At 39.7% G+C, this 25,444-nt stretch overlaps 1 protein-coding gene across 1 annotated transcript in view; it reads right to left on the reverse strand.

The window, feature by feature from the left end:
• Positions 1 to 2,083: 2,083 nt before the first annotated feature.
• Positions 2,084 to 25,444, reverse strand: part of CDS1 (CDP-diacylglycerol synthase 1) — a 29,261-nt gene continuing 5,900 nt past the window's right edge. Inside the window, exons 2-13 of the mRNA XM_064711264.1 lie at positions 22,867 to 22,994; positions 19,786 to 19,882; positions 16,522 to 16,619; positions 16,079 to 16,218; positions 14,503 to 14,561; positions 12,141 to 12,223; positions 10,603 to 10,690; positions 9,568 to 9,636; positions 8,486 to 8,638; positions 7,851 to 7,970; positions 5,979 to 6,082; positions 2,084 to 4,836 (exon numbers count right to left, since the gene is read on the reverse strand). Coding sequence (XP_064567334.1) covers positions 4,707 to 4,836; positions 5,979 to 6,082; positions 7,851 to 7,970; positions 8,486 to 8,638; positions 9,568 to 9,636; positions 10,603 to 10,690; positions 12,141 to 12,223; positions 14,503 to 14,561; positions 16,079 to 16,218; positions 16,522 to 16,619; positions 19,786 to 19,882; positions 22,867 to 22,994 — 1,269 coding nt within the window. The 3' untranslated portion in view covers positions 2,084 to 4,706. The remainder of the gene's footprint in view (positions 4,837 to 5,978; positions 6,083 to 7,850; positions 7,971 to 8,485; positions 8,639 to 9,567; positions 9,637 to 10,602; positions 10,691 to 12,140; positions 12,224 to 14,502; positions 14,562 to 16,078; positions 16,219 to 16,521; positions 16,620 to 19,785; positions 19,883 to 22,866; positions 22,995 to 25,444) is intronic.

Below are 25,444 nucleotides of genomic sequence, written 5' to 3' on the forward strand. Positions count from 1 at the left end.
GGGCACTGTCCCTGCATCCATCCCTGCTGTGCTTCCCTGTGTCACTCTCTCAGAGGACGCCGCTGAGGCTCAGAGCAGCTGTCTCCAGGCACCTGCCTGGCACTGGGAGCAGGGCACTGACAGGTCATTGCCAAGGAAGGCCCTGCACACAGCCCTGAGTGCCCTCCTGAACAGGGACTGTTGCTGTCATCATGTCAGGGACAGGGGAGGAGATCTGTCATGGGAACTGTGTGGACATCAGACAAGCTCCCGCCTGCTCTCCAGGCACTGGGGGATCTTCCCAGGAAGGAGGGGATGGTGCATGGCCAGTGCTGGTGGGTGTGAGGGTGCTGAGCTAGCCTGGCCAGTGCTGCTCTCTGTGATGGCTCGGCCTGGCTTGCCCTCGCTTGGACAACACTGGACTCAGGCATGTGGCTGGCTCATCCTTGGTGTCCATGGGACCAGCTGGGCCAACAGACATGCTTTTATAGGTTTGCTTCCATCTGAAGTCAGAAGCTTGTTTTGTGCAGCTGGACATGACACAGCATGGAGTCTGGCAGAGCTTGCTTTTCTCTCTGTCCCGGAACAGCCCATGCTTGTATCACAGTTTGTCACATCAAAAACAAGGTCAAAGTATGCAGAGCTACACACACCCTCCAAGTACATACAACCCCCAATGATAAGCCTCAGTTAGGTAGGCAATATAAGCCACTATTGGGCAATAAGAGCTCTCAGTATGTTTTCTTTAGAGGTGTGCATGATATCTGCCAGATAGCACGAGTATTTCACTTCCTGCAATCAAAGAGCAGGGTCCCAACAGCAGAAGTGAAAATCAGCCTCTTGCTCTGAAAACTGCATGGGACTAGCTCAAAACTCAAGTTCCTGCTGAGCTGGGGACAACTGGCCCAGTCACTTCATATGGGAGCAGCAACCACTCGAGGAAGCAAATTGCTTCTATTGCACCTCAACACAGACAAGTGCAAGTCACCTGGTGGCAATTAAAGGGGGCCAAACCTTGACTTCCCTGTGAAAATATTTACACAATCACTTGCAAAGGATATGTGCATGCTAACAAAATCCTTATAATAAGCAGTCTTTGTCATCACCTGTTCCTTGAGGGATCAAAATATGTCCCTGTATTCACCAAGGAGCAAGCATCAGAATTGAGAGGGCAGGGTGCAGTATGTATGCAATGAACAAATCCCAGTGTCTGTAGTACTCAGCTGTACATTCATGGAGGACTTGGACTGCTGGGCTAATGGCTAGACTCAATCATGTTGAGGGTATTTTCTGACCTAAATTGGGTATGTGTTTATGGGTGACACATTCCCACCTGTTTCTGGCATCCTGTCACATACAGGACTCATGCTTAAGTTCATGCAATTTGAAATTGCCAAACAAGGAACTGAATATCCATTTTATAATTGGGAAACTACTTGCAAGAGAAAGGGAAATTGCAACTTAGGTAGTAGTACCAGCTGGACAAAAGGACTCTGTGTGAGTCCCAAACGTTACCTGTCTAGCAGGAGAAAACTCACTGCTAATTTTCCCCTTCCTTCCCTCAGAAGACCATTAGGAAGCAGATGTGGACCACAGGAAAGCTCTGTGCTTCTCTATAAGTTTCCTAAAACCCAAGGAGGTGCACAGCACACACCCAATTGGCTGAGAGTCAGTGTTTAACAGATATTACACTCTGTGTAATTTAGAAATAAAGATGCATTTTTTACCTGGCTTGTTTGAGGCTGCAGGAGGTGAAGGGCCTCAAATCCAAGACTTAAAAGGGAAGGAACAGGAAAGCAGGGAGAGGCAGCTGCCAGCTGCCACCCCTTCAGCACCACAAATGGTGAAGTGTGATAGGTCTATATAAGTATTGTTGGAGTGAGCACCTTCAGGAAAAGATGACAAGCTTGCATATTTTTGGACACGAAGCACACTGTACAATTTTCAGCAACAGACATGGATAGTCTGAAGCCTGGAGGGGCAAAAGGTTGGAAATTAATAGCAGACTTTCTATTAAGAACACAAATGTAAGGAATCAAAGGAATATAAATTCTTGTTAAGAAAACTCCACCCACTATACATGCTAGAGGAAATAAGACAGGAGGACTTCTGTCCCAATTTTATTTTTTTTTTTTACACACCTGCTTCAATGAAAGATTGAAACAGTCAAACTAAAACAGACATTAAATGCTCATACCATTTACAATATTTACAGAATATACATTTTTCTTTTTTGCTCAGCAGGTAATTATAGCCACTTGGGACAAAAGTGCAAGTGAAAGGAATCACTGATGTACAAAGTTAACTTCCCTGTTGATCATGTTGCAATGCTTGAACTAACAGAAGTAGCCAGTGTGGTAAATTCTCTTTATAGTAACCAAGTATGGATGTCACTTCACAGAGACAGATCCTGCTCAGCCACATCAAGCCTAAACCAGAAGGAAGCTATTACTCTACCTAGAAAATTGATGAGTGAGTTCACAGGTGATCCCATCTTCATTTTAACACTGAAAAGCAGAATTGCAGTGTTGAATTTTCTATTGTGCACATTGACAACAATTAATTTCATATGCTCTGTTGTATTAAATACTAAAATATATTCTAACTTCCTTATTGTACATGCTATAAAATTACACTAAAAATTTCAAGTTTCTGAAGTAACAATTACCCTTTTATATATATATTCTCTATATATTTTTAAAATATTTAGATTTTTTTTTTAATACCCAGGATAAAGAGATACTAGTTCCAGTATGGCTGCATTTTATTAAAACATATACCAGAGCCCCATACATAACCAAAGACTCATCTAAAAGCTAGTTTTGAAGATATTCTACTTTGGTTTCCTTCACATTTTTTTCTTCACTTCTTTTTAAATCATCTTTCCAAAGGTAGCTGTGCTACCTTTTAACTTCAGGCTGTGCTCTATCTGGAGTGAGGGCTGAACTTCAGTCCCCTCCAACTAATATGCCAAGTCACAGAGCCACTGATGGACAAGCAGCAGGTGATGTTTTTCATCTCCTGGAGTGCTCCTTCAATACAGTACTGCAATCTCCAAGTCAGACATAATTTAAGTCTGTCAATACTTGACATTAACAGGAATTCCTTCAGACCTGGATTTTGTTGAATCTACAAGGGGCTGCCTTTCCATACACAAGCTGTACAAGCTCAAGTGCAAAACAGAGTGCACGGTGGTCTCAGCTATGTGGTGTTCAATAAAAAGCAGTTTGAATTTTACTGATACATCTTATCACCCACCCAAATTTTCTCCACAATCGTATCCTCAAGTAGCACCAACCATTTAAATTTTAATCTTTAGTATATATACATACATCTTTTAATAATTTATATACACACACATAGATATGGCATCGGTATGTAGAGAAACTTATTTACAGTTAGTTGGAAAAATGAAATTGTATCAATTTACAGTATATGAAGACAAAATTGGCATTTGTGCTTTCTGTTTGTACAGCAGTAATTTTTGTAATTTCAAAAAAAGTTCATATTTTTATTTGCATCAAGACATGTTACATGATGAAAAAAGTTGTAAAACAACTACGATTTAGAATAATGGAGCATTAATTCTCCTCATATATCCCACTAAGTCTACAGAATAGTTGCTTTCTATAAAAATTCTCCATTCAAACCCCTTTGTGGTTACCCAAGCTTGCTTGAGGATCTTCTTAATAAATAAAGATATACAGCAGAAGAACCACGCATCCTGTCTTGCACTGTGCACATTCACGAGATAAAAGTTTCTGCCCTCACTGAGTAACACACTGATACACACCAACACACCACTTAAACCTCACTTGTTAGTCAGGACCTCAAAGTGCTTTTAAAAAGAAGGAAATACCCCGGTTCTACAAAGCAGTTAGGAGGCACAAGGAATAAGGCTTGAATTTCTGTCTTTAGACACCAACCTGGCCATGGAAACTAGGGACTTAAGCTTCAGATTCTCCCTGATCTGTTTATTGGGCTGGAGAATTCTGTAATCTCTACTCCTGGAGGTACAGACTTGTTCATGATGTGTAATGTTAGCAACAACAACAAAAATAGCAGCTTCACAGCCTGAACTACCCAACTGTATTTCAATGCCCAGCTGTATTTCCATAAATGTATTTTTCTCTTGAAAGCATGAAATGGTTTCATAAGAAAGCTGTTAAATTAAAAACAGAGCTAAGTTTAAACTTCATAACAACTAAGTAAATACAGGTAGTCTGATAGAGCAGGCTTGAACTACTTCTTTGACCAGGCTAACAAGTGTTTTCTGGCCAATAGTAATTTCAGCATCAGCCTATACAGAAGTTACTGCCTTCCTGACATGTTTACACTTCATTAACCATCGGAGACCAAAAAGGTATTGCTAAGATATACAGCTTTAAATAATTCATTAAAAACTTACAGTGAATTTCATAATTTTTTTTCTGAAATACAAAGACTAGTAGGCTGGGTGCTGAAGAACGGCTGCTGCCATCCATCTCAGGAACTAAAATGCACAGCATGTGTACCATTACTCCGTAAGCATTTGAATTATTTTAGGAGGAAGAAATCTTTAGTGTCCTAGTAGGAAGTCATAGCATTCACATTCATTTCAGGAAACATTCACCTGTTCCAGACTATAAACTACTCTTCCTTTAGCCATTATTTATGTGCACTTTCGCAATGTTTTTCCGCAGGCTTCTGGTAGATGGAGTTTTCTTCTAGTCCTCTGTTTTGACAAACTACCCTCTTAGAGATGGCTGCAAGATCCCTTTTTCAACGAGGTGAGATTTCAGGGTTTTATACACACTTAATTGTTGTTCAGGCTGAAGTATCAACAGCTGTTTCAGTAATTTGCTGGGATTTGGACCCCTGTCAATGCAAAAAAAAATGTTTTGTGACCACAGCTCTAATGAGCCTTTTAGATTTCCTCTTGCTGTCCAACCAATGCCTTCCCTGTCTTGAGGGCACCAAGTTACAGATTTCTCCCAATCTGTCTCCTCAGGATGCATGGGCCAGCATTACTGGCAAAGCATACTCTTAGCTAAATATAAACAGAAACTAAAAGCATTTCTATTTGCTGTCCAATGGGGATATTAAGAAGTCTTATGACAAATAAGATTCCTTGATTTGTCTTTTATCACTGTAATAAATTTTTTTATTAGCATATCCTTATTTAGTTTCTGTTGTCTGCCAGATCAGCTATGTACTACTGAAATAAATGGGAAATTGGCCAAGTCAGTAAAGAAAACTGCAAATTAAACCAAGCTTTTCCAAATATCAGCCACATTTTTAGCTAGCCATTTACAATCTACTTCTAAGATGAACCAAATATAAGGCAAAGAATCTGTTGCTGATTAGGTATCTAGTAATTATTTAGCCATATGCATTTACAAAACTAAGAGCATGTCTTGATTTGGCCCCTTGAACCACCTCTGCCTCAGAAACTAAAATGTCTGTTATAAGAGAATTGTGATTCCCATGATTTCATCTTGAAAGCTGGTGTGGTTCAGGAAAGATGAGCAATATTTTAGGAAGTTGTCTCCTTTCTTTAACTATAGCATTTTCATCCTAAACAGAAAATCCAAAGCCAAGCAACTGAGAAATACTGAAACTCATGGGAAGAACTGTAGTCTCTCAATCTACAAGCTCTTTAGGAACCACACAGGGAAAGCAGATGCTGCACAACCCTCCTGCCTGAAACCCCATCCCACACCTTTCTGTAATCAGTAAATTCTAGTAAAACTTCTGCTAGGCTGCTACACAAAACTTTCTTGTATTTCAGGTACACATTACCTTCAATAGAAGTCACAGAAACATTCAGGCATAGTTTGAACCTGACACAATGTCCCTAGGCAGGGACACCGTTTTCTTAATAGCCCTGTATTTGAAGTGAGTGGATAAATCCTATTTAGCAACCTGCAATCTCTGCTATGCTAACATAACTCTTACGCATTCATTATGGCACAGCTCCTGTGCATGTTTCAGTAATTAATATTGTAAAAAGTCCATACCTTATGAAACTGGTGATGTAGACATGAACAAAAGTGGCCATCAAGTACTGACAATCAAAGCGATCCATTATGCCACCATGCCCAGGGATTGTGTCTGCAAAATCCTTTTGGGTGTGAAGGACAAAAAGGGGAAAGAAGAAAAAAAAAGATGGTCAGTGGTTCCCATGAAACACACCAATGATGTTATCTCTTGGCAGCAGCACATTAGGGCTGCAAGTAAGCCATGGTTTCACTGCCTGGAGCCAAAAGTTAGCAAGAGGCTCCTTTGCTAAAGGAGTTTTTAACTGCAAAGGCAAGCCAAGGGGTGAGAAGAAAAAGAAGAGAAGCAGCAATTTGTCCACAGTTTTGCACAAGAGGACAGTAGTAGGTCAGGTGCAGGTATGCCAGTACTGAGAACACTTGTGTGCCTATATACACTTTGTTTTGTAGCAAACCTCTTAAGCTGCTGGCTGTTGTTTCTTGCCTCTGCAGAATCTAATTCTCCTCTTTAAGACCTTTTTTGCTTTATCATCTACCATAGTTAAAAACCATAACATGTGCAAACAATATAAATTCATCTAACAGAATCAAAAAACACACTGTGAAAAAATTATCACTACTGAAAAAAAAAAAATTTGATGCAAACAAAGCTCGATACACTACCTTTGTGTTATCTAGCTCATCTATAGAACAGGTTTATCAATAGAAATACCTTCAGACATCCTTTCTGTCAGCCACACTCACTCGTGTCCTCTCTGAGTGAAAACCTTGACCTTAGTAATGTGGGATGACTGCCAGCAAGTTAAACTAGTTCTGCCCAATGTGGGGCAGGCATGGAGGGCACTGCCTTCAGCACAACATCCCTGACTTCTGTCAGTCCTTAAGTCATCACTTCGGGGCCCAGAAGTTTTAAAAGGAATCTACTTTTTTACTTATCTACTTTAAGAATAAGTGCTGCTTTTCAGCAGCATTTTTTTCACCCCAAATTCCTTCTTCACACAAAGTCTTTTGCTATGTGGCAGTACAGGTATGAGAGTGCTGTGGCCAGCAAAGTGCTGGGCAAGCTGCTGGGACCAGCATGAGAAAGAGGGTTAAGTATAAGCATATGTACAGGAGTTCAGCACAAACAGAGAGGTTTACACAATTCTGTGCAAAGCACATGCCGGCTTGGTGGACATACGGAACAACAACATGAACAACAAGCAACAGGGTAAGAATTACAGCAGTCCTACCAAGACATAAAGAAGGTCGGGAGAAATTTGGGGCTGCCCTCTTGCCATACTCCTGCTGCCATTTAATACCAGCCAAGGACAGAATTGCCACAAGCGACAGCGCACACCTTGCAATAAACAGAGGGTAGCAGGTCACATAATTTGCCAGTACACACTCCTGTTACAAGGCAGATGTTTGGCAAAGGCAGCCAAACATCTCATGCTTTGGTGAACCTGACACACCAGCATCTGCCTGTGACACCAATGCCACCTGTAAAAACCAGCCAGCCAAAATCTGAAGGTAAACCACTGTCAGCACTTTTGAGGTGTCTCCAGATTGCCCTTCATGTCAAGTACAATATCTCACATCTTGCTTGTCTAAACCACTTCTGCAACATGATTTGGAAGAATAATTATTGTCCAAATTATGTAACCAAATGATTCTTAGATTTCCAGCATTGAAGTCACATGCTGACTCTGCAAAGTTTGAAGAATATCATGCACAAACACCTGATAAAACTAAGTCCTGCTTCTGATACTAAAAACCAGCCAAAACATTGTTGCAACTCAGTAGAAATACAATTGTAATGAAGGATTTAAAAAAATCCCTAACCCACCAATTTATCTAATCCAAAGAGAAAAACAAAAGACAATTTAGAGGCTTACAGGATTCATTACATACCTTGATTTTGAAAGCTCTTTTAAATCCACTGGCAAAGAATCCTCCAAATGGCCCAATTAATGAGGCAAATGTTGACAGTGCAAAGCTGTGCAACTGAAATGGATACATATTCACCGTTTCCTACAAGAAAAATAATTAACACTGTGTTTCAATATGTTTGACTGTAGGCATCTTTAGCTTACATATTTAAAGGGTCAGAGAGTACATTACATATACTATTGCTGGTAGTACTTTTTCACACAGCACAGAAGTAATGGCACTAACACACAGGATTCTGTGTGGAGAAGAGAGCAAAACTCCAATCCTAACAGCAGCTACACCCTACAGGCTTACTTCAGCTTGCCACTATTTCCAGCCATAATAAGACTTTGTCCACTTCCCACAGAAAATTCAAAGGTTGCTCTTCAAAAATAAGTTTGCAAAATGCCTCAGTGACATCCACGTGCAGCACAAAGAGAGCACAGGCAGGTTCCCTCAGGTGACCACATCCCCTGTAGGAGCAATGGAGGCGCTCATGGTATCGACCCAGTTCTTAAGGTTAAACTTTGCCAGCATTCAGATATCCTTCTAAAATTATTTGGAAACCCATTTAAGCAGGATTTCAATTTTAACTAAAGCCTGTTTTTTCCCCTTACCCATCCCAATACAGCCTGAAGCAATGGTGGCACAGAGTACTTCTTCATTTGGAAGAGCTCTGAAGGTTCACACTCTGTCACAAATCTGTTGGTTTCACTGTTGTATTCCACAGGGCAGACAAAGTACTGATGTTGAGCCAAATAATAGGAAAACTGAAAAGCAAAACAAGAACTCCTGAATCAGGCGTTTGTTATTACACTCAAAAACTCCACAGTAAATGGCTTTATCACCACAAGCTCAGGGTAATAAAAATCTTTCTAATAAGAGACACCGAATGGAGAAAAATCAGCCTGCCTTAACTGGAGTGCCTCAACAAGGCAGATGTTCCATGAGCTTAGTGATGATTTCCCAAATTATTTTCCTTTTTCTGTCTCTCAGATTTCTATCTTCTGTATTAAAAAATCCAAAAATGTCATCCACTCATAATTTTTTTGCAGTTCACTTGTCCATTAAAACTTGAATATCTCATCTACTAAGTTTGGCTATTATGGGTTCTGCTGACCTTGGTGACAAATTACTTATCACAACAGTTATTTATGATGGTATTATCATCTGTGCATGTCATTAGAGTAAATTGCTTTCCAGGAGAAATATCATTATAAAGCATGTAACACAGAAGGACTACTTCACAAAGCATAAATAATGCTACTGGTAAACTTCAATTTCAAAATGGGTATACAACTAATAGATAAAATTATTCCAGATACTGTAACAGAAATGGCAGAAAATGGTCAATATGATCTCTTCAGTAGAGGTTAAAACCTTGCCTATCCTTTGCAGCTAGTTATGAATTGGCAGAATTCTCTAGACAAAAAAACATCCTAACCCTGAGGCTTTCAGGAGTTTGAGATAAAATTAGTTATAAATTTGGATGTTTCAAGTAAAAATATGAAGACTGATTCTATACAAAGAAATTGCCATGTGCCTGGAAATGTTCAAGACCAGTTTAGATGGGCTCTGAACAATCTAGGGTAGTGGAAGGTGTTCCTGTCCATGGCAGGGGCATTGTAAGAGATGATCTTAAAGGTCTCTTCCAAACACAACCATTCTTTGGTTCTATGAGTGTCCCAGGCTTACTCACAATAAATCCAAATACAACAGTGGAAAAGAAGCCTCCAATGAAACCCTCCCAGGTCTTCTTAGGAGACAGCTAGGCACAAAAGAGATAGTGTTAGTCCATCAGTTAAATCATTGCACCCTTTTTTACGGTATTTCTTGATCTTGTTTGTGAAAATTAGCCTCCTGCTTTGTTTTTCAAAGGTTTCTGTGAAATACTGAATGTCAGCAGCTGCAGCTACTGAGAAGAGTATGGTCATGACCCATTCCAGGCAAGGTGTGGAAAAGCCAACCAACCAACTTTGTCTGGTGCCAGTGGCCAATTTGAGGGAAGGGAGAGCTCCCATCCCACCTCATCTCTGGCTGCTGCTGACCCAGGTTAAGCAGCTGAACTCCCTTCATGCAGAAGACTGGGAGACCTGCAGGAGCACACCTCAGCTCTGTTGGAGACCCAGTGCTGGGGATGCTCCTCAGGAGACACAAGCTCTCTGCACAGACTGGATAACTAATGCAGCAAATAACTAGAAAGACCAGTGTGACAAGCTGTTGCCAAATTCTATCACATTTTCAATTTAAGAGCATTTTAGTATCAGAACCAACTAAATCCCCAAAAGTTAACATGGCAACCTCATGAAAATAATTAATGGCTTTCTGTGGGGTCTTGCATATTCTACCAGAACAGGAAGATTAATGCTTGAGCCCTTCTCAGTCAACGAGAGGAGCAGGTGTATATATAACTTAGTGACTTATTTTAAAAAAGTTACTGTGGAGTAGGTATGCAGCCAAACATGCATCTGAAATCCAAAAAGAATGCAATTATAAATGATGCAATAGGCTCAAACTGCATTATCCTGTAACACAAATATCACATTCACATTAATCCCAGTTCCCCATATTCAAATTTTCAGGAACAGCATAGTCAGTTTGGACTTTTTTAGCAAAGCTGTGAATCATGTAGTACAGTGTAAACTATTTTTTTCCATTAACATGTTTTTGAACAAGTAACAAAATTGCTATAAATTGTAAAAGCTCGTTAGCAAGGAAATGCCTAAGCACCTACCTTAATTAATGGAGTTCTGCCAAAGAAGAATCCAAAAATATAAGCGGTAATGTCATTACAGATAACACTTGAAATTGGAACCAGAAACCTAGAGAAAGACATTAAAAGTTTCACAGAGAAAAACTGCCTGAACCTAAACACTGGACAAAAATGGAAAGAGCCAAATTTCTTTCTGAGAAATTTTTCTGCAGTATTTAGAAGGAATTATGTTTCATAATGTGTTTGCCTTGCTCCCCATGAGCATCACACTCAGCTATACCGGTTTTAGTCTTCAGCCAAACTACATCATAACAGATTCATGTTAGTCCAAGTTAAAGTGTTATTTTGATGCATGAACTTAAAACATGAACAGGCTGGCTTTTTCCTATCAGGCTTAAAGACTGGTACCACAGGTAAGAAGCAATCAACATGTTAATGTTTTTGTAACATCAAAACAAACAAATTACTCAAAAAGTTTAAATTTAAAAATAGTTTTCCTTTATTTTTTCCCCTTCTTGTCAGTTTGGAGCAGCTTTTAAAATGTTATTTGCATGCAGACTGCATCTGAAGTTGTTATTCAAGCCTATTAAGTTCTCTTTTCTTTCCCCCTCTTTTTCAAAGCAGGGATGTATTAATAAACTAAAAGTCAGACTTTTTTCATCTCCTGCTGAATTGTCTAGCAAGAGTGGCAATAAGAAATAGTTGGCTAGCAAAGGAACTAGGTTCAGTTTTTGACACATGAACATAATCACTATGAAAAGTATTTGTATATAAAAACTTTGTCAAAGGCTTTGGGCTTTCTTTCTAACTGTAAATATGTCTTGTCTGCAATAATCTCCCCAGATGTACATATATCAGGAAGAGGAGAACATACAGCATTATGTCCTTGGAAGAACATAAACCATCTTCCACACGCTTCTTCTTTCTTTCTCAACTTGAAATTTACCCTGTCCCTGAAGAAGAGAGGGGGAAGAAAACACACCCACTCTCCGAGGAGTGGCTTTACATAATCAAGTTTAATTGCATTGCCAAAATTTAACGTATTACTGAAAATGAGGCACAAATGTTGCCCAATCATAAGCAAGATTAAAACTCTTAAAGTATTTTGAGTACTCGGAATTTATTTGAACAGGACAGGCTGTAGGGAACATAGCCAGATGAGGGATTTCAAATTAAATGGTCCAACTTCAATAGCTCTGAGCAACTTGAAGCTCCAAAGTAATTGCAAAAGAATTGCTGGATATTCATTTGTTCAGCAAAATGCTGTGGAAACTATTTGACCTAGCATACAATCAATCCTATTCCCTGCAAGTAAATGAAGTGATTGTTCAAAACTATCAGACTTGTGCCTGTCAATCTAGATAAAGAGGCTTCTGCTTCTTCTCCTGTATGCTTTACTCCACTCCCAATTCTCAGATTCCCCTTCCAATTAGACATTAATGCTCCTATAATTCGTCCTGCTTAACTGTTCCCACAATTATTCCCTAACCAGATCTATGCAAAAGAACCAATCTTCCAATGCAATAGAGGTACAAATCAGTTTGTTACTGTCCCCTTACCAGATCATGCCTTCAAAGAGATTTTGGATGACAAGATGAGATTGAGTTACAGTGATCAGCAAAGTGACATGAGTCCATGCGAACTGTTAACAATGCAACAACACAACAGTTAGAGAGAACACCGACCCGTAGACCTCCATAAATCCTGGCACATAGCTACAGGAGCTACTGAGGAGCTCCGTGGGAAAACCAGTTCTAATGATAATGCAAGAGATGAGTGCATACAGTATATCACAAGTGAGCTGGCTTTCTTAGGCAAGTTCTAAAACTTCAGCAGGTCTCTTCATCACTTACCTCCACCCAGAATTTTTCAACATGCTGTTTTAACACCTGATTTAATAAGACATACACCTCCAGCATGAAAGCAGCAAAGAAGTTTAAGCAATGTGATATTCTGTATATACATATAACAGACATGTTAGAACTGTAACAATAAAATGGCAATGAACTACTCATGAAAGAGTACTGTTACACAGATGTGGATGTCTCATAACTTATGAAACATGAAAATTCTCAGGATTAGCAAAAATGAAGTGTTTGTTTTTAAGGGCATGGTCATTTAAACAATCATTTAGTTCAGTACTACTGTACGCACTTGGTGTTTAATCTGTAGAGCCAGTGTACAATAAAGTGGTTTCCAAACAGGTTACCAGTAAAGATTCTGCAACAGATTTTATTTTCCAAATGCTTTTAAATCAAGAACTGGCAGTTTTCTCATGATACACCAAACTTAGGCACTCTAAATGTCTGGGCTGTTTACACTCAAAATGTCCTACTTCTTTAATTCTCTTATCACGTGTTTACCTACAGCAGCCAGGCTCTGCTTCCAGATAAGACAACTCAAGAGGCCTTAAAGGGCGGAGTGGGGAGGCTACAAGAAATGACAAAAGGTTTCTGAAAGGATTACCAGCTGGTTAATTAAAACTGCTCTGCAGCAGAGTTTTTAGCATTTGTACAGTGACATTGGAACACCACCTAAATCCAAATGCCTACTCTACTAGAATCATGGAGCAGTTTGGATCACATAGGTCCAACCACCTCACTACAGGCAGGGACACCTTCCACTAGGCCAGGTTGCTCAAGGCCCCTTCCAACCTGGCTTTGGACACTTCCAGGGATGGGATAGATTCTCCTTTTTTTCCTAAACACTGTTTTGCCACACAGTAGATATATGGCTTCACTTCGTTTTGTTGCAATTCCTGGGTAGGCACATTTTAATGTTTTCTGGGCAGACACCAAGTCACATGACTGACCTACACATTTTCACCTTTTTTCCAGAAGAAGAAAAAGGAAAAAATAATGGCCAGTGAATATATTTAGGCTGTGCCAATCTGAAGATGAGGTTTTTTGGTGTTTTTTTTTTTTTTTTTTTTTTTTTGTTTTTTTTTGCAGCTTAGAAGAGAAAGACTAGAAAAGCTGCATCTCACTGTCAGGTAAACTCTCATACAAACAGGATATATTATTTTGAGTAAAAGATCTTTTTACATGTTATTATAAGGCTCAGTTAAGCCCTGGTCTAGAAGTGGGAATCCTCAGTGGTAAAGCAGTGCAGAAACAGAAGGGTTAACTGCAGTGTCAGAGCTTTAGGAAATCTTTAAATTGTGCAATGGCCCGATTGCTCAAGTTCTTTCAAGACAGGAGCTGTACTGCACTGTTGTTTCACTGTGATTTCTAATCATTCCTACATAGAAGTGGGAGTTGGGGTGCTTGCTTTGGTTTTAACCTGTAATGTTACAGAATTAGTTTTCAACGTATAAGATACACATAAGAAAAAGGTTAATGCTGCTGCTTAGCTACTATGCTGATTATTAGGTGGACAAATATGATAGATGAGAATGCTGGTTGCTTTTAATTCATCAATGATCCATTCAGACACTGCAGAGCAAAAGACCAGAACAGCTGTGAAATGTCATGGAATAAATATTTCACACAGGCGTTAAGATCAAGACCCTTCATGGTACTTCAGTGGGGCCTCTAAAAAGCAAACCTGAATCCCAATAATCACTTTCCACACAATGCTGAACAGTTTGGCTTCAGACCTGGCTGGGAGATGCATCTCCCTTCTCCAGGAAGGTCTTTCATATCAGCCTATCACTAAGGGAAACATATCATGTTTGACTTGTACAAGGCCTCACCAAGGACAGCTTGTACTGACTGAGAGGCCACATCTGGGACATAATAATAATCATCATCATTTGGAAGGTGAACAGATACAGTCCAGCATGACTTGATTTCATGTAACTTTCAATTTAAGCACAATTTTCCATACCACTCTTCTGAACTATTTTATGAGCATAGGGACATGACTGTTTCCAGTGGTATTTGGAATGTGAATGAGCACAGCAAAGTGGGTAATACACACCATGTAAAACTGCAGACGATAATGTTTCTTCACTAAACTCAAAACAAACATGCAGAATCCTGTAAAACAAAGCAAGTGCAGTTTGTACATCTTATATTTAATGACACTGAACTGTGATATGCCAGTAATTCTCTTCCTTTGAAGTAGTTTTTAATCCCTCTGCTGCTAGAAGTGTTAGCTTATATTCAGTCAAAAGTACATAGTTATTCTCATACAAGACTATGATTTAGTTGACACGGATTTAGCTAGCATCAGTAAAGAACATCCATAGTAAACCATCAGTAAAGAACAACCCTCTAGGCACATACCAGGTCCTATTGTGGACATCAATTTTTAGCAAAGGAGATCATCACTTTTAAAAACCACTTGAAAGCCAGGTCAACAAACTAGTTTTGGATACTTAACAGAAGTAAATGAAAGGAAAGGACCAGCTTGCCCCTTTCCCCCAAACAGGCATATGACTGCAGACGATGCAGGTGTGAAGCACAGGTGTTGGAGGACTCAGCTGACCAAAAAAAATTTTCTGGGTGGCTAATTGAGTGCTCCTCCTCTCCTATGGTAGCCTCCTGCACCAACAGGGGACCAGAGGTCCTCAAAAGACCCTGAACCCCAGGGATTGCCCCAAGTGACCTCACAATCCCAACACCAGGGGGCTCTGCTATGCACTGCCTCCTCCCTTTGCTCATGCTTGGCTTGTCTCATGTCTCCCCTCACCAGATCACAAGGCATTACATAAGTTAGTTTCCCCAAGCCAAGGCCAGCTGAAAAGGGTCAAGTCCTGCAAAGCTGGTTTCAAGTTTGTGATCTAAGCACTAAGCAGAATTTTTATTTGGTTTAAGAAAAAAAAAAACCAATAGAAAAACTGACAGATCATCACAAAGATCAGATTTTTCAGTACACTTTAGAAATATTTGTTGCATAGCAAGCCTCTGTACTTTAAACCAATCTGAGTCTTAAGCTGATTTAATTTTATGCTAAACTGCATTGCTGGAAAAATGTATTTACGTGTTCACAAAGCAATACCCCAAAAAAGTACCAACTTGTGTCTCTTCTTCCTAGAAAAAATGCTTTTTAAAAGTTCTTTTTGGACAGGGAGGAAATTTTTCCATGAGGAAAGTATCTGAATATGTTGCAAACAAAATTAAGACTCAGGCATTTTGACTAATCAGTTTAAAAATATATTAGTAAATCCTATTACTGGAGACCTAGGAGAACACTTGCACAGTAAAGAATCAACCCAGCACAGCAATTACACACAGAAGTCATCTCTACAGCCTGCCAAAATAGCCTCAGGTCTTCAGCAATCAAAATTAATGCTTGCCAACCTATTTTGAGCACTATTTTCTCAGCTGTCTCAAGATCATCCCCTTGTTTAGGCTTTCTTCTTTTCAGTGAATGCAAAATTTTTACTCATCTTTTCACAGGAAAAAATATAACTGCAAACACCTCATTTCCTCAAGTATTAAGAGGAAAAAGAAACTGGAAGTGGATAATGATGGGGAATAATTAATATTTTAAAATTAAATGAGCAAAAGCAGCACAAAATTCTTTCATTTCTGTGATTTCCTGCACTTACCTGTTAAATAGAGGGCAAAAGATATAAATCTGTGGTAACGAATGAGGAATTGCAGCTGCTCTCTTCTTTGCACAAATGTAGCAAAGTAATCAGCTACAGTCTCTCCATAAAAGAAGTAGTTCACACAGAGCAAAAAGTACCTGCAATATGCAACATCTAACAGTTATTTTAATAAGACAATATACATTAAATGCAATTCTTAAAAACAAAACAAACAAACAAGGATTTATTTATAACCAGTTAAAAAAAATACGTAATAAAATGCCAATTGATTTGTCCAAGTTCACAGGGGGAACACAACTACAAAATTCTGTATTAGAGACAGATGTCAAGTTTTATGTCTGCACATGACCCACACAGCTGTCATTCCACCACAACAGGTGAGGAAGAAGATTGTTTAAGTATCACATCCTGGTTCATTGATGTTCTGGCTTGCTACTTACCAGCTGAGGGATCTAAACCATGGTAAATCATATGAGTGGTAGACTCTGTAACCGATAGTAATGATTTCATGATAACACTTCACTTGAATGCTTAAGACCTAAAATAAGAGAAAACTTTGTAAATATGCTGCAGTTGTTTCTTACAGGCAGTAAGGAGCACTGCAGCTTACATTAAGGAAGACATTATTCTGAAGTCAAATTCCAGTCAGAAAACAGCTTCAAATAAAATCCAAGGAAAAACTAAGCTCCATTTAAAACTTAAAAAAAATCTCCAAACCACAGTACATGAAGGAAAAAAAACCAAACCACATTGGGCTAGCTTCAAGAATATACTTGTGAAACAAGAGAAGGCTCCTGACCTTTCTGCATCAAAACAGTTTGATAGCAGCAGGTCAGAAGTGTTTCCTGTAAAGAAAACTCTCCTATTTCTTTTGGCTAAGTTTTATCTTTACATTTAATTCTAGAAATATTTTCTGTGCCCAATGGAAAAAACTAGCTGCGCAACACAGGACACCTTGGTCTTTCACTTGCAAGCATCTCATTAAGGGTTATTAGCCTTTATGATTAGAGGCAAAGCTCATCTAACCCAAGTCTGAATGCCACACCCTCCCAGGCCTTCATTTGCTTTGCTGACCTCACTGCTTGCCTGCATTGACGGGCAGTGTGTCCTGTCATGCCTTTGGGCTTCAAAGGACTCTGCCACGCCTGTCCAATCCTCAGCCTCCGAGTGGATCACCAGACATAAGGAATTGCCAGACTCAGTGCCAGGTGATGCCGCGCGTGTCAGCACGCAGGGCTCCGAGCAGGCCTCACGGCCGGCACTCCTCAGCACATTCCACCTTGCTCAACGCCTGAACGCGGACTCAAAGCCTTGCACCGCCCCAGCGAATCCATGGTGAAGCTCCCCTGTCTTGTGCTCTTTCTTCTGCTCGGCCAACCTTACAAAGCTTAAATGCTACAGGCAAGAGCAACATTGCAGGATTGTACTGTACGGTGGAACAGGGCACCGGGGTCCAAGCCACAGGAGCCTGTTACCCAAGGAGGCAGCAAATGCAGAGCATACATTCCAGCTCTGTACAGCAGGCTCAGGTCTTGTCCTCCAAACCTCACTGGATTAATCCTCCTACAAGTCTCCGGGCATTTTCAGTCCCAGTATTGAGATTTGTTATTTAAATAACAGTTGTCATGTTAAAACCAACTGTTACTTAAATACAAGCTATTTTATTCCAGTCAAATAAAATCATTTATGAACAACACTGGGTTTTCCTTCCATTGTCCTTTTTATGTAGTCTCAAATATCAATAAATTACCAGCTCATTATAATAGAAGACAGACTTTTTGCTTTATGACACAAAAGAGGAGCTCTATTACAATTCTCTACTAACTGTGATTACTTTTTGGTTCATGTCTTAACTGCTTGCCCATGATTGCAGTCTCACAGTATGAATACACAAAATCACCCTGCAAATTAATTAGTTCCTTTTTGTTCATAATTATAATTCTCAAATGTAACTGACTATTAAAGGATTGATGGGGGGGGGGGGGGGGAACATCTTTTTACAGCAACCTGCACTTTAAAAGGGCCTTTTTTGTTGTTTCTTCACACACTAAAAAGAAAATCCTCCATGAATGAGACTATGAACTAGTAGTTTGTTATGTCATTCTTCTGAAAACAGGAAATATTAACCAGACTAATTCAGGTGTAGAAACTGTAATGCAGACCATAATGCTGGTGAAGCAGCATTCCAGTCTCTCAAGACACTAGATTTTATGACCTTTGGAAGAAGGGGCAGGTGACTCAGAATGGCTACAAGGATGTTGTGAGGTTATGCAGGAAGAAAAGTAGAAGGGCCAAAGCCCAATGAGAACTTAATCTCCCTACTGCCATAAAAGACAATAAAAACTACCTATATAAAGACATCAGAAGAAAAAGTAGGGCTAAGGAGAAGCTCCATCCTTTGTTGGCTGCAGGAGGAAACAGTGACAAAGAGCAAGGATCAAGCTGAGGTTCTTGGCCTCTTTAGTGGTAAGAGCAGCTGTTGAGCTGGTTACCCCATCCCCTGAGCTGGGAGACAGGGCTTGGTCTCTTCTCCTAGGTAACAAGTGAAAGAAAATGGCCTCAGTTCAGATGGGAGCAGAGGTTTAGATTGGATAGCAACAAAGATTTCTTCACCCAAAGGGCTGTCAAGCATGGCAAGATGCTGCCCAGGGCAGTGGTTGAGTCGCCATCCCTGCAGATATTTACAGGATGTGTAGATGGGGGACTTGGGGACACAGTTTGGTGGTGGACTTGGCAATGCTGGGTTAACAGTTCAACTCAATTATTTTAAAGGTATTTTCCAACCTTTAGGAATTGTATTTAGGAATACAATCCTAAAATTGCCTCATAGGAGGCGAGAAAAAAGTTTAAAAATTTTGATACCTGAACAAACTTAGAGTCAAAAATCAATGCAGTTACCTAAAAGAATCAATTTCAGCATATTAAAAGCTAAATTCCTGTCTGTACCTTTTTAAGACTGGGAAAGACAGTTAAACCATCATTCCATAAAAATACCAGCAATTAAAATGGTGCAAAGAAGAAATAAAGGCTGACCTGCTATACAGCATGTATGAAGATTATTAAAACATTTTTTATTGTTATCCTCGACAGTATTTCACTGCATGACTTAAAATGCACTTTGGCTGTACCTCAGAAAGGGATCTAGCTCCAACTTACAGATAAATGCAAGGCCACAACGAAGTCTCAGAAAAATATGGAATTAAACAAGCATGGCTGAGGAAAGCCTTTCATGCCAGTTGCAGGCAGGAGGCCAGGGCTGCCTGCTTTCCTTAGCCTCAAAATTGCACCTGACTCTTAATTTTTTGGTTTTAGATTTTTTCTGTTGTTAGCTGATCTGGAGTTTTCCCTGGATTGGCTTTGGTCTGATTTTTATTTGTTTGCTTTCTCAAACAAACTTCAACATGTAACACTAGGTGATACAAACTAGTCAATGAAATGGATGATAGTAGTTAAGCAAGGCAACAGTAATTCAAACTCTTGGAGCTACTCTAATTCCTAAAGAAAAATAAATTACAGCATCTAAGAAGTCCCTAATCTGTAAGGTCCAGTTTTTAATCCCTCAAGTGTTTTTCAGAAGTATTTACATTTACAGAAATAAAAGACAATTGCTCTGAATTGTCCATGCAGGTTCCTGTCAGCTCAGGCACGATGGATGAAGAGATCAAATAACTCTTGCACAGAAGAATGCATTTAAATAAACTTACCAGAAGCATCAGCATAAATGATCCCAGATATATAATCAGAAAAAAACCAGAAATCATAGCTAGGGAGAGAATTCCACGAATCCACCAATTTTTCCACCTATTTAAAAATAAAAAAAAAAAAAAGCAGCAAGCAGTTATAAATGAAAATGAATTCCACTTCCTCTGCTAACTAGAGATTAAACTGTATTAGAAACAGTGGGAAAAGCAGAAGTTTTTGTGTTAATCAATGCATAGCAAGAAACACAGGATCAAACAACTATCCTACTGAACAGGATGCACAGCACAGTAACAGAAATGAAAGTTGGACACCTTTCTTCTTCCTGTGTGCTGCCTCAACCCTGCCAAATGTCATTTGCAATGAATAGGTACAACCCCACATTGAAGCTGCTGTGAAAATACATCAGGACCCTCAAAAAGCATCACATCAGCTGCAAGACTGATGAAGGCTCAGCCATGCAAAGGCTGGTGTATGAAAGAAAGGCTGCCAGACAAAAAGCAAATGACTTTTTGAGGAGTAACAGACACAGAACAGAACCTCAGAACAAAACCTCCTTTCTACAACAAAGCAGCTCTTTTGCCAGGTAGAGGGTTATCTATTGGAAGCAGCCCTATGCTTTGTGAGCACTGGAACCAGGACAGGAGAACAGGTGACAGTTTGGGTTGATGGGCCAAACTAGCTGTACTCTTTGACCTTGTAGATCTGGGCAGCTGCTAGTGGTTACCTAAGGAGAACAGAATAAAAATTTATGTTACTACAGAGTCATAGAATCATTTGAGCCAGAAAAACATTTAAGATCATCGAGTCCAATTGTTAGCCTAGCACTGCCAAGTCCATCACTAAATCATGTCCCTGACTGCCACATCTACACATCTTTTAAATACCTCCAGGGATGGTGATTGCACCAGATCCCCAGGCAGCTTGTTCCAATGCTTGACCTTTTTCCTAAATTAAACCTCTCCTAACTCCAAACCTCTTTCCTAAATTAAATTTTTGCAACATCCAACCTAAATGTCCTTTGGCACAATTTGAGGCCGATTCCTCTAAAAGTCCGCTGAAGTAACTAATCACAAGCTACTGCTAAACACAAAGCCCCCTACCATAGCCTGAAGACTTTTTTCCTAATGTTTTGCTTTGCATCAGTCTTGTGTTTCACTGCTTCACCAGGAGATACACCTGGTTTAGTGTTAGTTTTGAATCAGACTCCAGTTCCAATGTAAACTTCAATAATTTGATTTTCCAGAATGTGACTGATTGACAGGTTAATGGCAACTACAGCTACTAATTGGATTTGCCTCAAGTATCAGAATAGAGGTAGAAGAGGCTTTATCACAACATGTTTTATGCTGCTCTAAGAGGTGGGATACACAGTAGCAGCTTGGCCCTGGTGGCATATCCTTAGTGAGCAAGCCTCCTCCAGAAGAATTCAGCTTCCTTTATGAGTAATGCTAAAATACCACATGTTACCTTGGGGGTGTTGGCAAGCACAGCACTGGAAAGACAGCTTCAGTAAGACAAGAAGCCCCAGAATTTAGGAAGCCACCTGGAAAGTTTATTGTATCCTAACTCTCTGCTAGAAAGTTATAGACACCATTACTTTCAAAGGTCAAATACAAGGAATATCCATATTTCTGAAAGTTACAGTGCAATCCACCCACATTGCATATGATGAACAATGCTGGGATTGCTGGATACTGAACTGGCAGGTAATTTCAACTTCAGCATACATAAAGCACCAAGAATTTGATTTTTCAGTCAAAGCACCCTTTCTACACTTTGGTGCAAACACTCAAAGAATTTCAAGCCATGAAACAGGAAAGATGTCAGCTGCACCTCTTAGCTGCAGGCTTTGAGGTATCACCATGCCCTTTGGAACAAGTCTGACTTGGAGACCTAAAACTTCCACATTTAACACAATGACAGAACTCTGTAACAGAGTCCTTGCAGTGTGATGGTAACAGAGAATATCACATTCTGCTCACAGCTGCTGCAGTTTAGAAACAGGCTGTTTAAAACCTGAAGCATTACATCTGCTTATAGCTCATGGACATAACAGAAATGGACAACAGATTAGAAAATGAGCAAGGCGAAAAATTCATTTCACAGTGCTATTGGAGATATCTGCTGGAGACCAGTTTTATTACAAGGATTTGGAAGGTTTTAATTATAGTCTGGATTAGAGATCCTTCTCTGACTCTTACAAGACTGAAGTTGCTTCTAAAATATACACTGCATATTGCTTAATTTGTTATATTGAGCATAACATAAATATGACACCCATATTCATTTTAGTAGGTAGTTTTTTTATATCTATCATGTGAACGCTCTTTTGTTGCTTGGGTGAAAAAACCATAATGCAAGTTGCTTGTCCCTAAAGCATCTGACTGATCAGGTGTTGTAAAGGGACTGCATAAAAATTATACTAGGAACTTTATCCAACAGCCTTCATGAATATGCACCTCCGCACGACTATCTGTCTATCTGTACACATACACATCCCCTCACATTTGTTGGCCATCAAGATCCTGGGAAGATGGAGGTAAAAACTTAAGTTTGAAAAGAAACAGCAAGAAAAAAAAGTATTGCTTTAAAAAGTATGGACATATCAGTTGTGGCGTATTTAACTGTACAGTAAATTATTTAGAAGTGGAAATGTCACAAGAATCTAGCAAACCTTATGTTGAGAATTTACACATCTTTTCATTCATAAACCAATCCACCTCTCAATCTTGGAGGTAGGATATCAGTTTATTACAACCTCCAAAAATAATAATTCTGTAATTTAAATTCTTTAGGCCAATGTTTGCAATGTTTAGACTCAGTAGATATTTATATAAATTGTGTTCATTTAGAAAAGCATGCAATGGGTAAACACAGGTGTATGCAAAAAATAGTCTACTGAAGGGAGTATCAAAGCATAAATAAGTCAATAATATCCAGCAACAATTTATCCTTGAAATTTTCACATCTACCATATGAAACTTAAAACTCCAGTACAATTTGTAAGACTTAAAACTGCAACAGAATCTGTATGACTTTTAGCCACCAACTGTTAAATTTGAGATATCTTTCTTTCACTTTACCTGGCAGATAAGCCTGACAAAGCCTTCTTGAGGATTTCTGGAGTGCTGTCTGTTGGTGGAGGAACATCAGGAATATCTGAATCACCTCTAAGGTCCAGCTCATGAAGTCTTTCTTCCAAATCCACTTCCTATCACAAAAAGAAAAATAAAGCTATCAGAAAACTCAATATAAAATGAAAGATTATCAGATCTTTTGTCAGAAAACAGTATTTTGAGCCAAACATTAGTTTAGGAACCAATAATATCTGCATTACCTTCTAAAAGACAACAATGGTGTACTGGTGAAACTGTAGATGTAGGAGACAAATGTATGCCAGTAAATGTTTATAGGAAGGCCTGTACTTGGATGTTGTGACATTACCTGCTGTACTCAAGAAACTTCCCATTCTAGGCATTACTTTTTCATGGATATTTGTTTCCAGAAATACTCCAGCTGACAGAATACTGGAGTTCACCAGAAATCCCCAAGCCTTTAACACATTCCCTCATCTACATCTCAAACTACCCTTCTATGGAACAAGGGGAAGCTTAAATGTCAAATTAAGAAGAAACAATAGAAAATGTAATGCATGAAAAAACAGTCCCTTTATACAAAGAAGAGGCGCTGGCAGTTTTATACGTGGTACATTGAAACCTCAGGCTTGAAAAGAACAATCCAAAACCAAACTGTGAAGTGACGGAGTGTCCCACAGACAGAGTATTACTCAAAATAATTTTGTGTATGACTAGAATACTGTAATTCTTTCTTCAGTGCTTGCTGAGGACTGCTAGAGAAGACATCATCTAGACAGACTGTGTGTCTAACCCAAATGCAAAACAGGTGCTACATATTTTGGTGCCCACATACAAATTGTTACCAACTCTCAGAGCACAATGTCAGGACTAATTTTCCCTCAGTTAAAGCCAACACACAGTGTGACTTCAGGCATTGTAAAGTTGCAAACACCACAACTCCAGGGAGCTGGAAAGCTGCACTCAGCCCTGGCACAGCAGTAACACAGAGAGCAATCTCTAGCTCAGTGTCTGGCTCTTTTGAGACCTGAACTTCCTCCTGACCTCCCTGACTCTGCTCACCTTCTTACAATCTCAAACAGCTTCCAGCCTGCCCTGGTGCCTCAAGTTCATCAGCTCTTAGCCATTCTGGGGACTGTTAAGTAACTGTGCCTTAAAAATTTCTTCTCCACTGCTATATGCTATTTGTCCATCTCCCTCTTTTTCCAACTTCCTCATCTCAGGTCTCCATTCTCCTTATTTCCATTCTCCTCTATTTCCATTAATTAGAAACTTCTGCTTTTCTTTCCTACTCTTCCATAACAATATTACTTTCTTCCCTTGTTCTGAGTATTTTTGTCACTTTTTCTGAGCCATCAGAGGTACATCCTCTCTTTCATCCCCACTACAAGACAGCACAGAATTCAGGTGCTTACACCCCCAGTCACCCCACCCACGCCCAGCGTGGTTACTCTGTTTATAATCCATGGCCTTTTCCCTGCGGCTGCACCTCGGTGTAAGCTCTGTCCCAGCGCCTGGCCCCTGCAAACAGCACGAGGCAGAAAATAAAGTTTCACATAACTGGTTGCCCAAAGGCAAGCACCCAGCCCGCACCCCGGGGCTGGGCAGAGGCAGCCGTGGAGGGGCCAGGGGTCAGGAGCTGACCAAGGTGCTGCAGCAGGCTCCAACCTCAGACCCTCCCCAGGGACACTGATCCGAGGAAAATCACCACCCTTTCCATTAAGACAGTGCTTTTAACCTTTCAGAACCTGAGACAGTGTGCTTGCACTGCACACATGCACAAGCCAAGTGGGTAGGTATGTCTTCTCTTTCTTTAAGTTAGGCCTGGGTTTTTCTCATTCACTTGATGTAGCACATATATGCCCTAGATGAAATCATCAATTTTACACCATTTACTTCTTTCAAAAAGGTGATCAATGCTTCCCCAGACTGTGAAATCCCACAGTTGAATAATTAGGCAGACTCTGCCTGTAATTAATACAAGTAACAAGAGCAAATAAGCTCTGGTCCAGACTTCAGAAAGTCTGTAGAACACCTGAAAAAGCAAATAAATAAATAAAAAATTACCACACTCACAACCCTGCTATTCAGAGATGTTTCTCACAGTGTTGCACCATAGCCTAGGAAATCACTATAGATGCAACTGAGGGAATCCCAGCTATCCAAAAGCCATATTTCAACTCCTGTGACCTGCTTTGGAGTGCAGCAAGCTGTCTGTGCAGTCCTACAAGACACCACTCACTGCGCAGATGACGGGCAGTAATCCTGGCCCTAAGACCATGACTTAGCGTCTTTAATATTAATCCCTGCTTGCAGATGGCAGAGATGTTCTCTCTTCTAAGCACTCAGAACTAAGAATATCCCCAAACTTTTTTATTCCACTTTGTTGTTGCAGAAAACAACTGTGTTTAAACAAACAAACAAAAAAATCATACTTAGTTTTGTCCTTCTGATCTTTAAACACACAATTATCACTTATAAGCACCTCATTATCAGCAATACTTTAAATTTGCTACTTCTAACATCTGAATTCACAAGTGCACAGCTTTTTTCAGCGTATCTAACC

This window comes from Zonotrichia leucophrys, chromosome 4, assembly GCF_028769735.1.
Source record: "Zonotrichia leucophrys gambelii isolate GWCS_2022_RI chromosome 4, RI_Zleu_2.0, whole genome shotgun sequence".
Taxonomy (NCBI): domain Eukaryota; kingdom Metazoa; phylum Chordata; class Aves; order Passeriformes; family Passerellidae; genus Zonotrichia; species Zonotrichia leucophrys.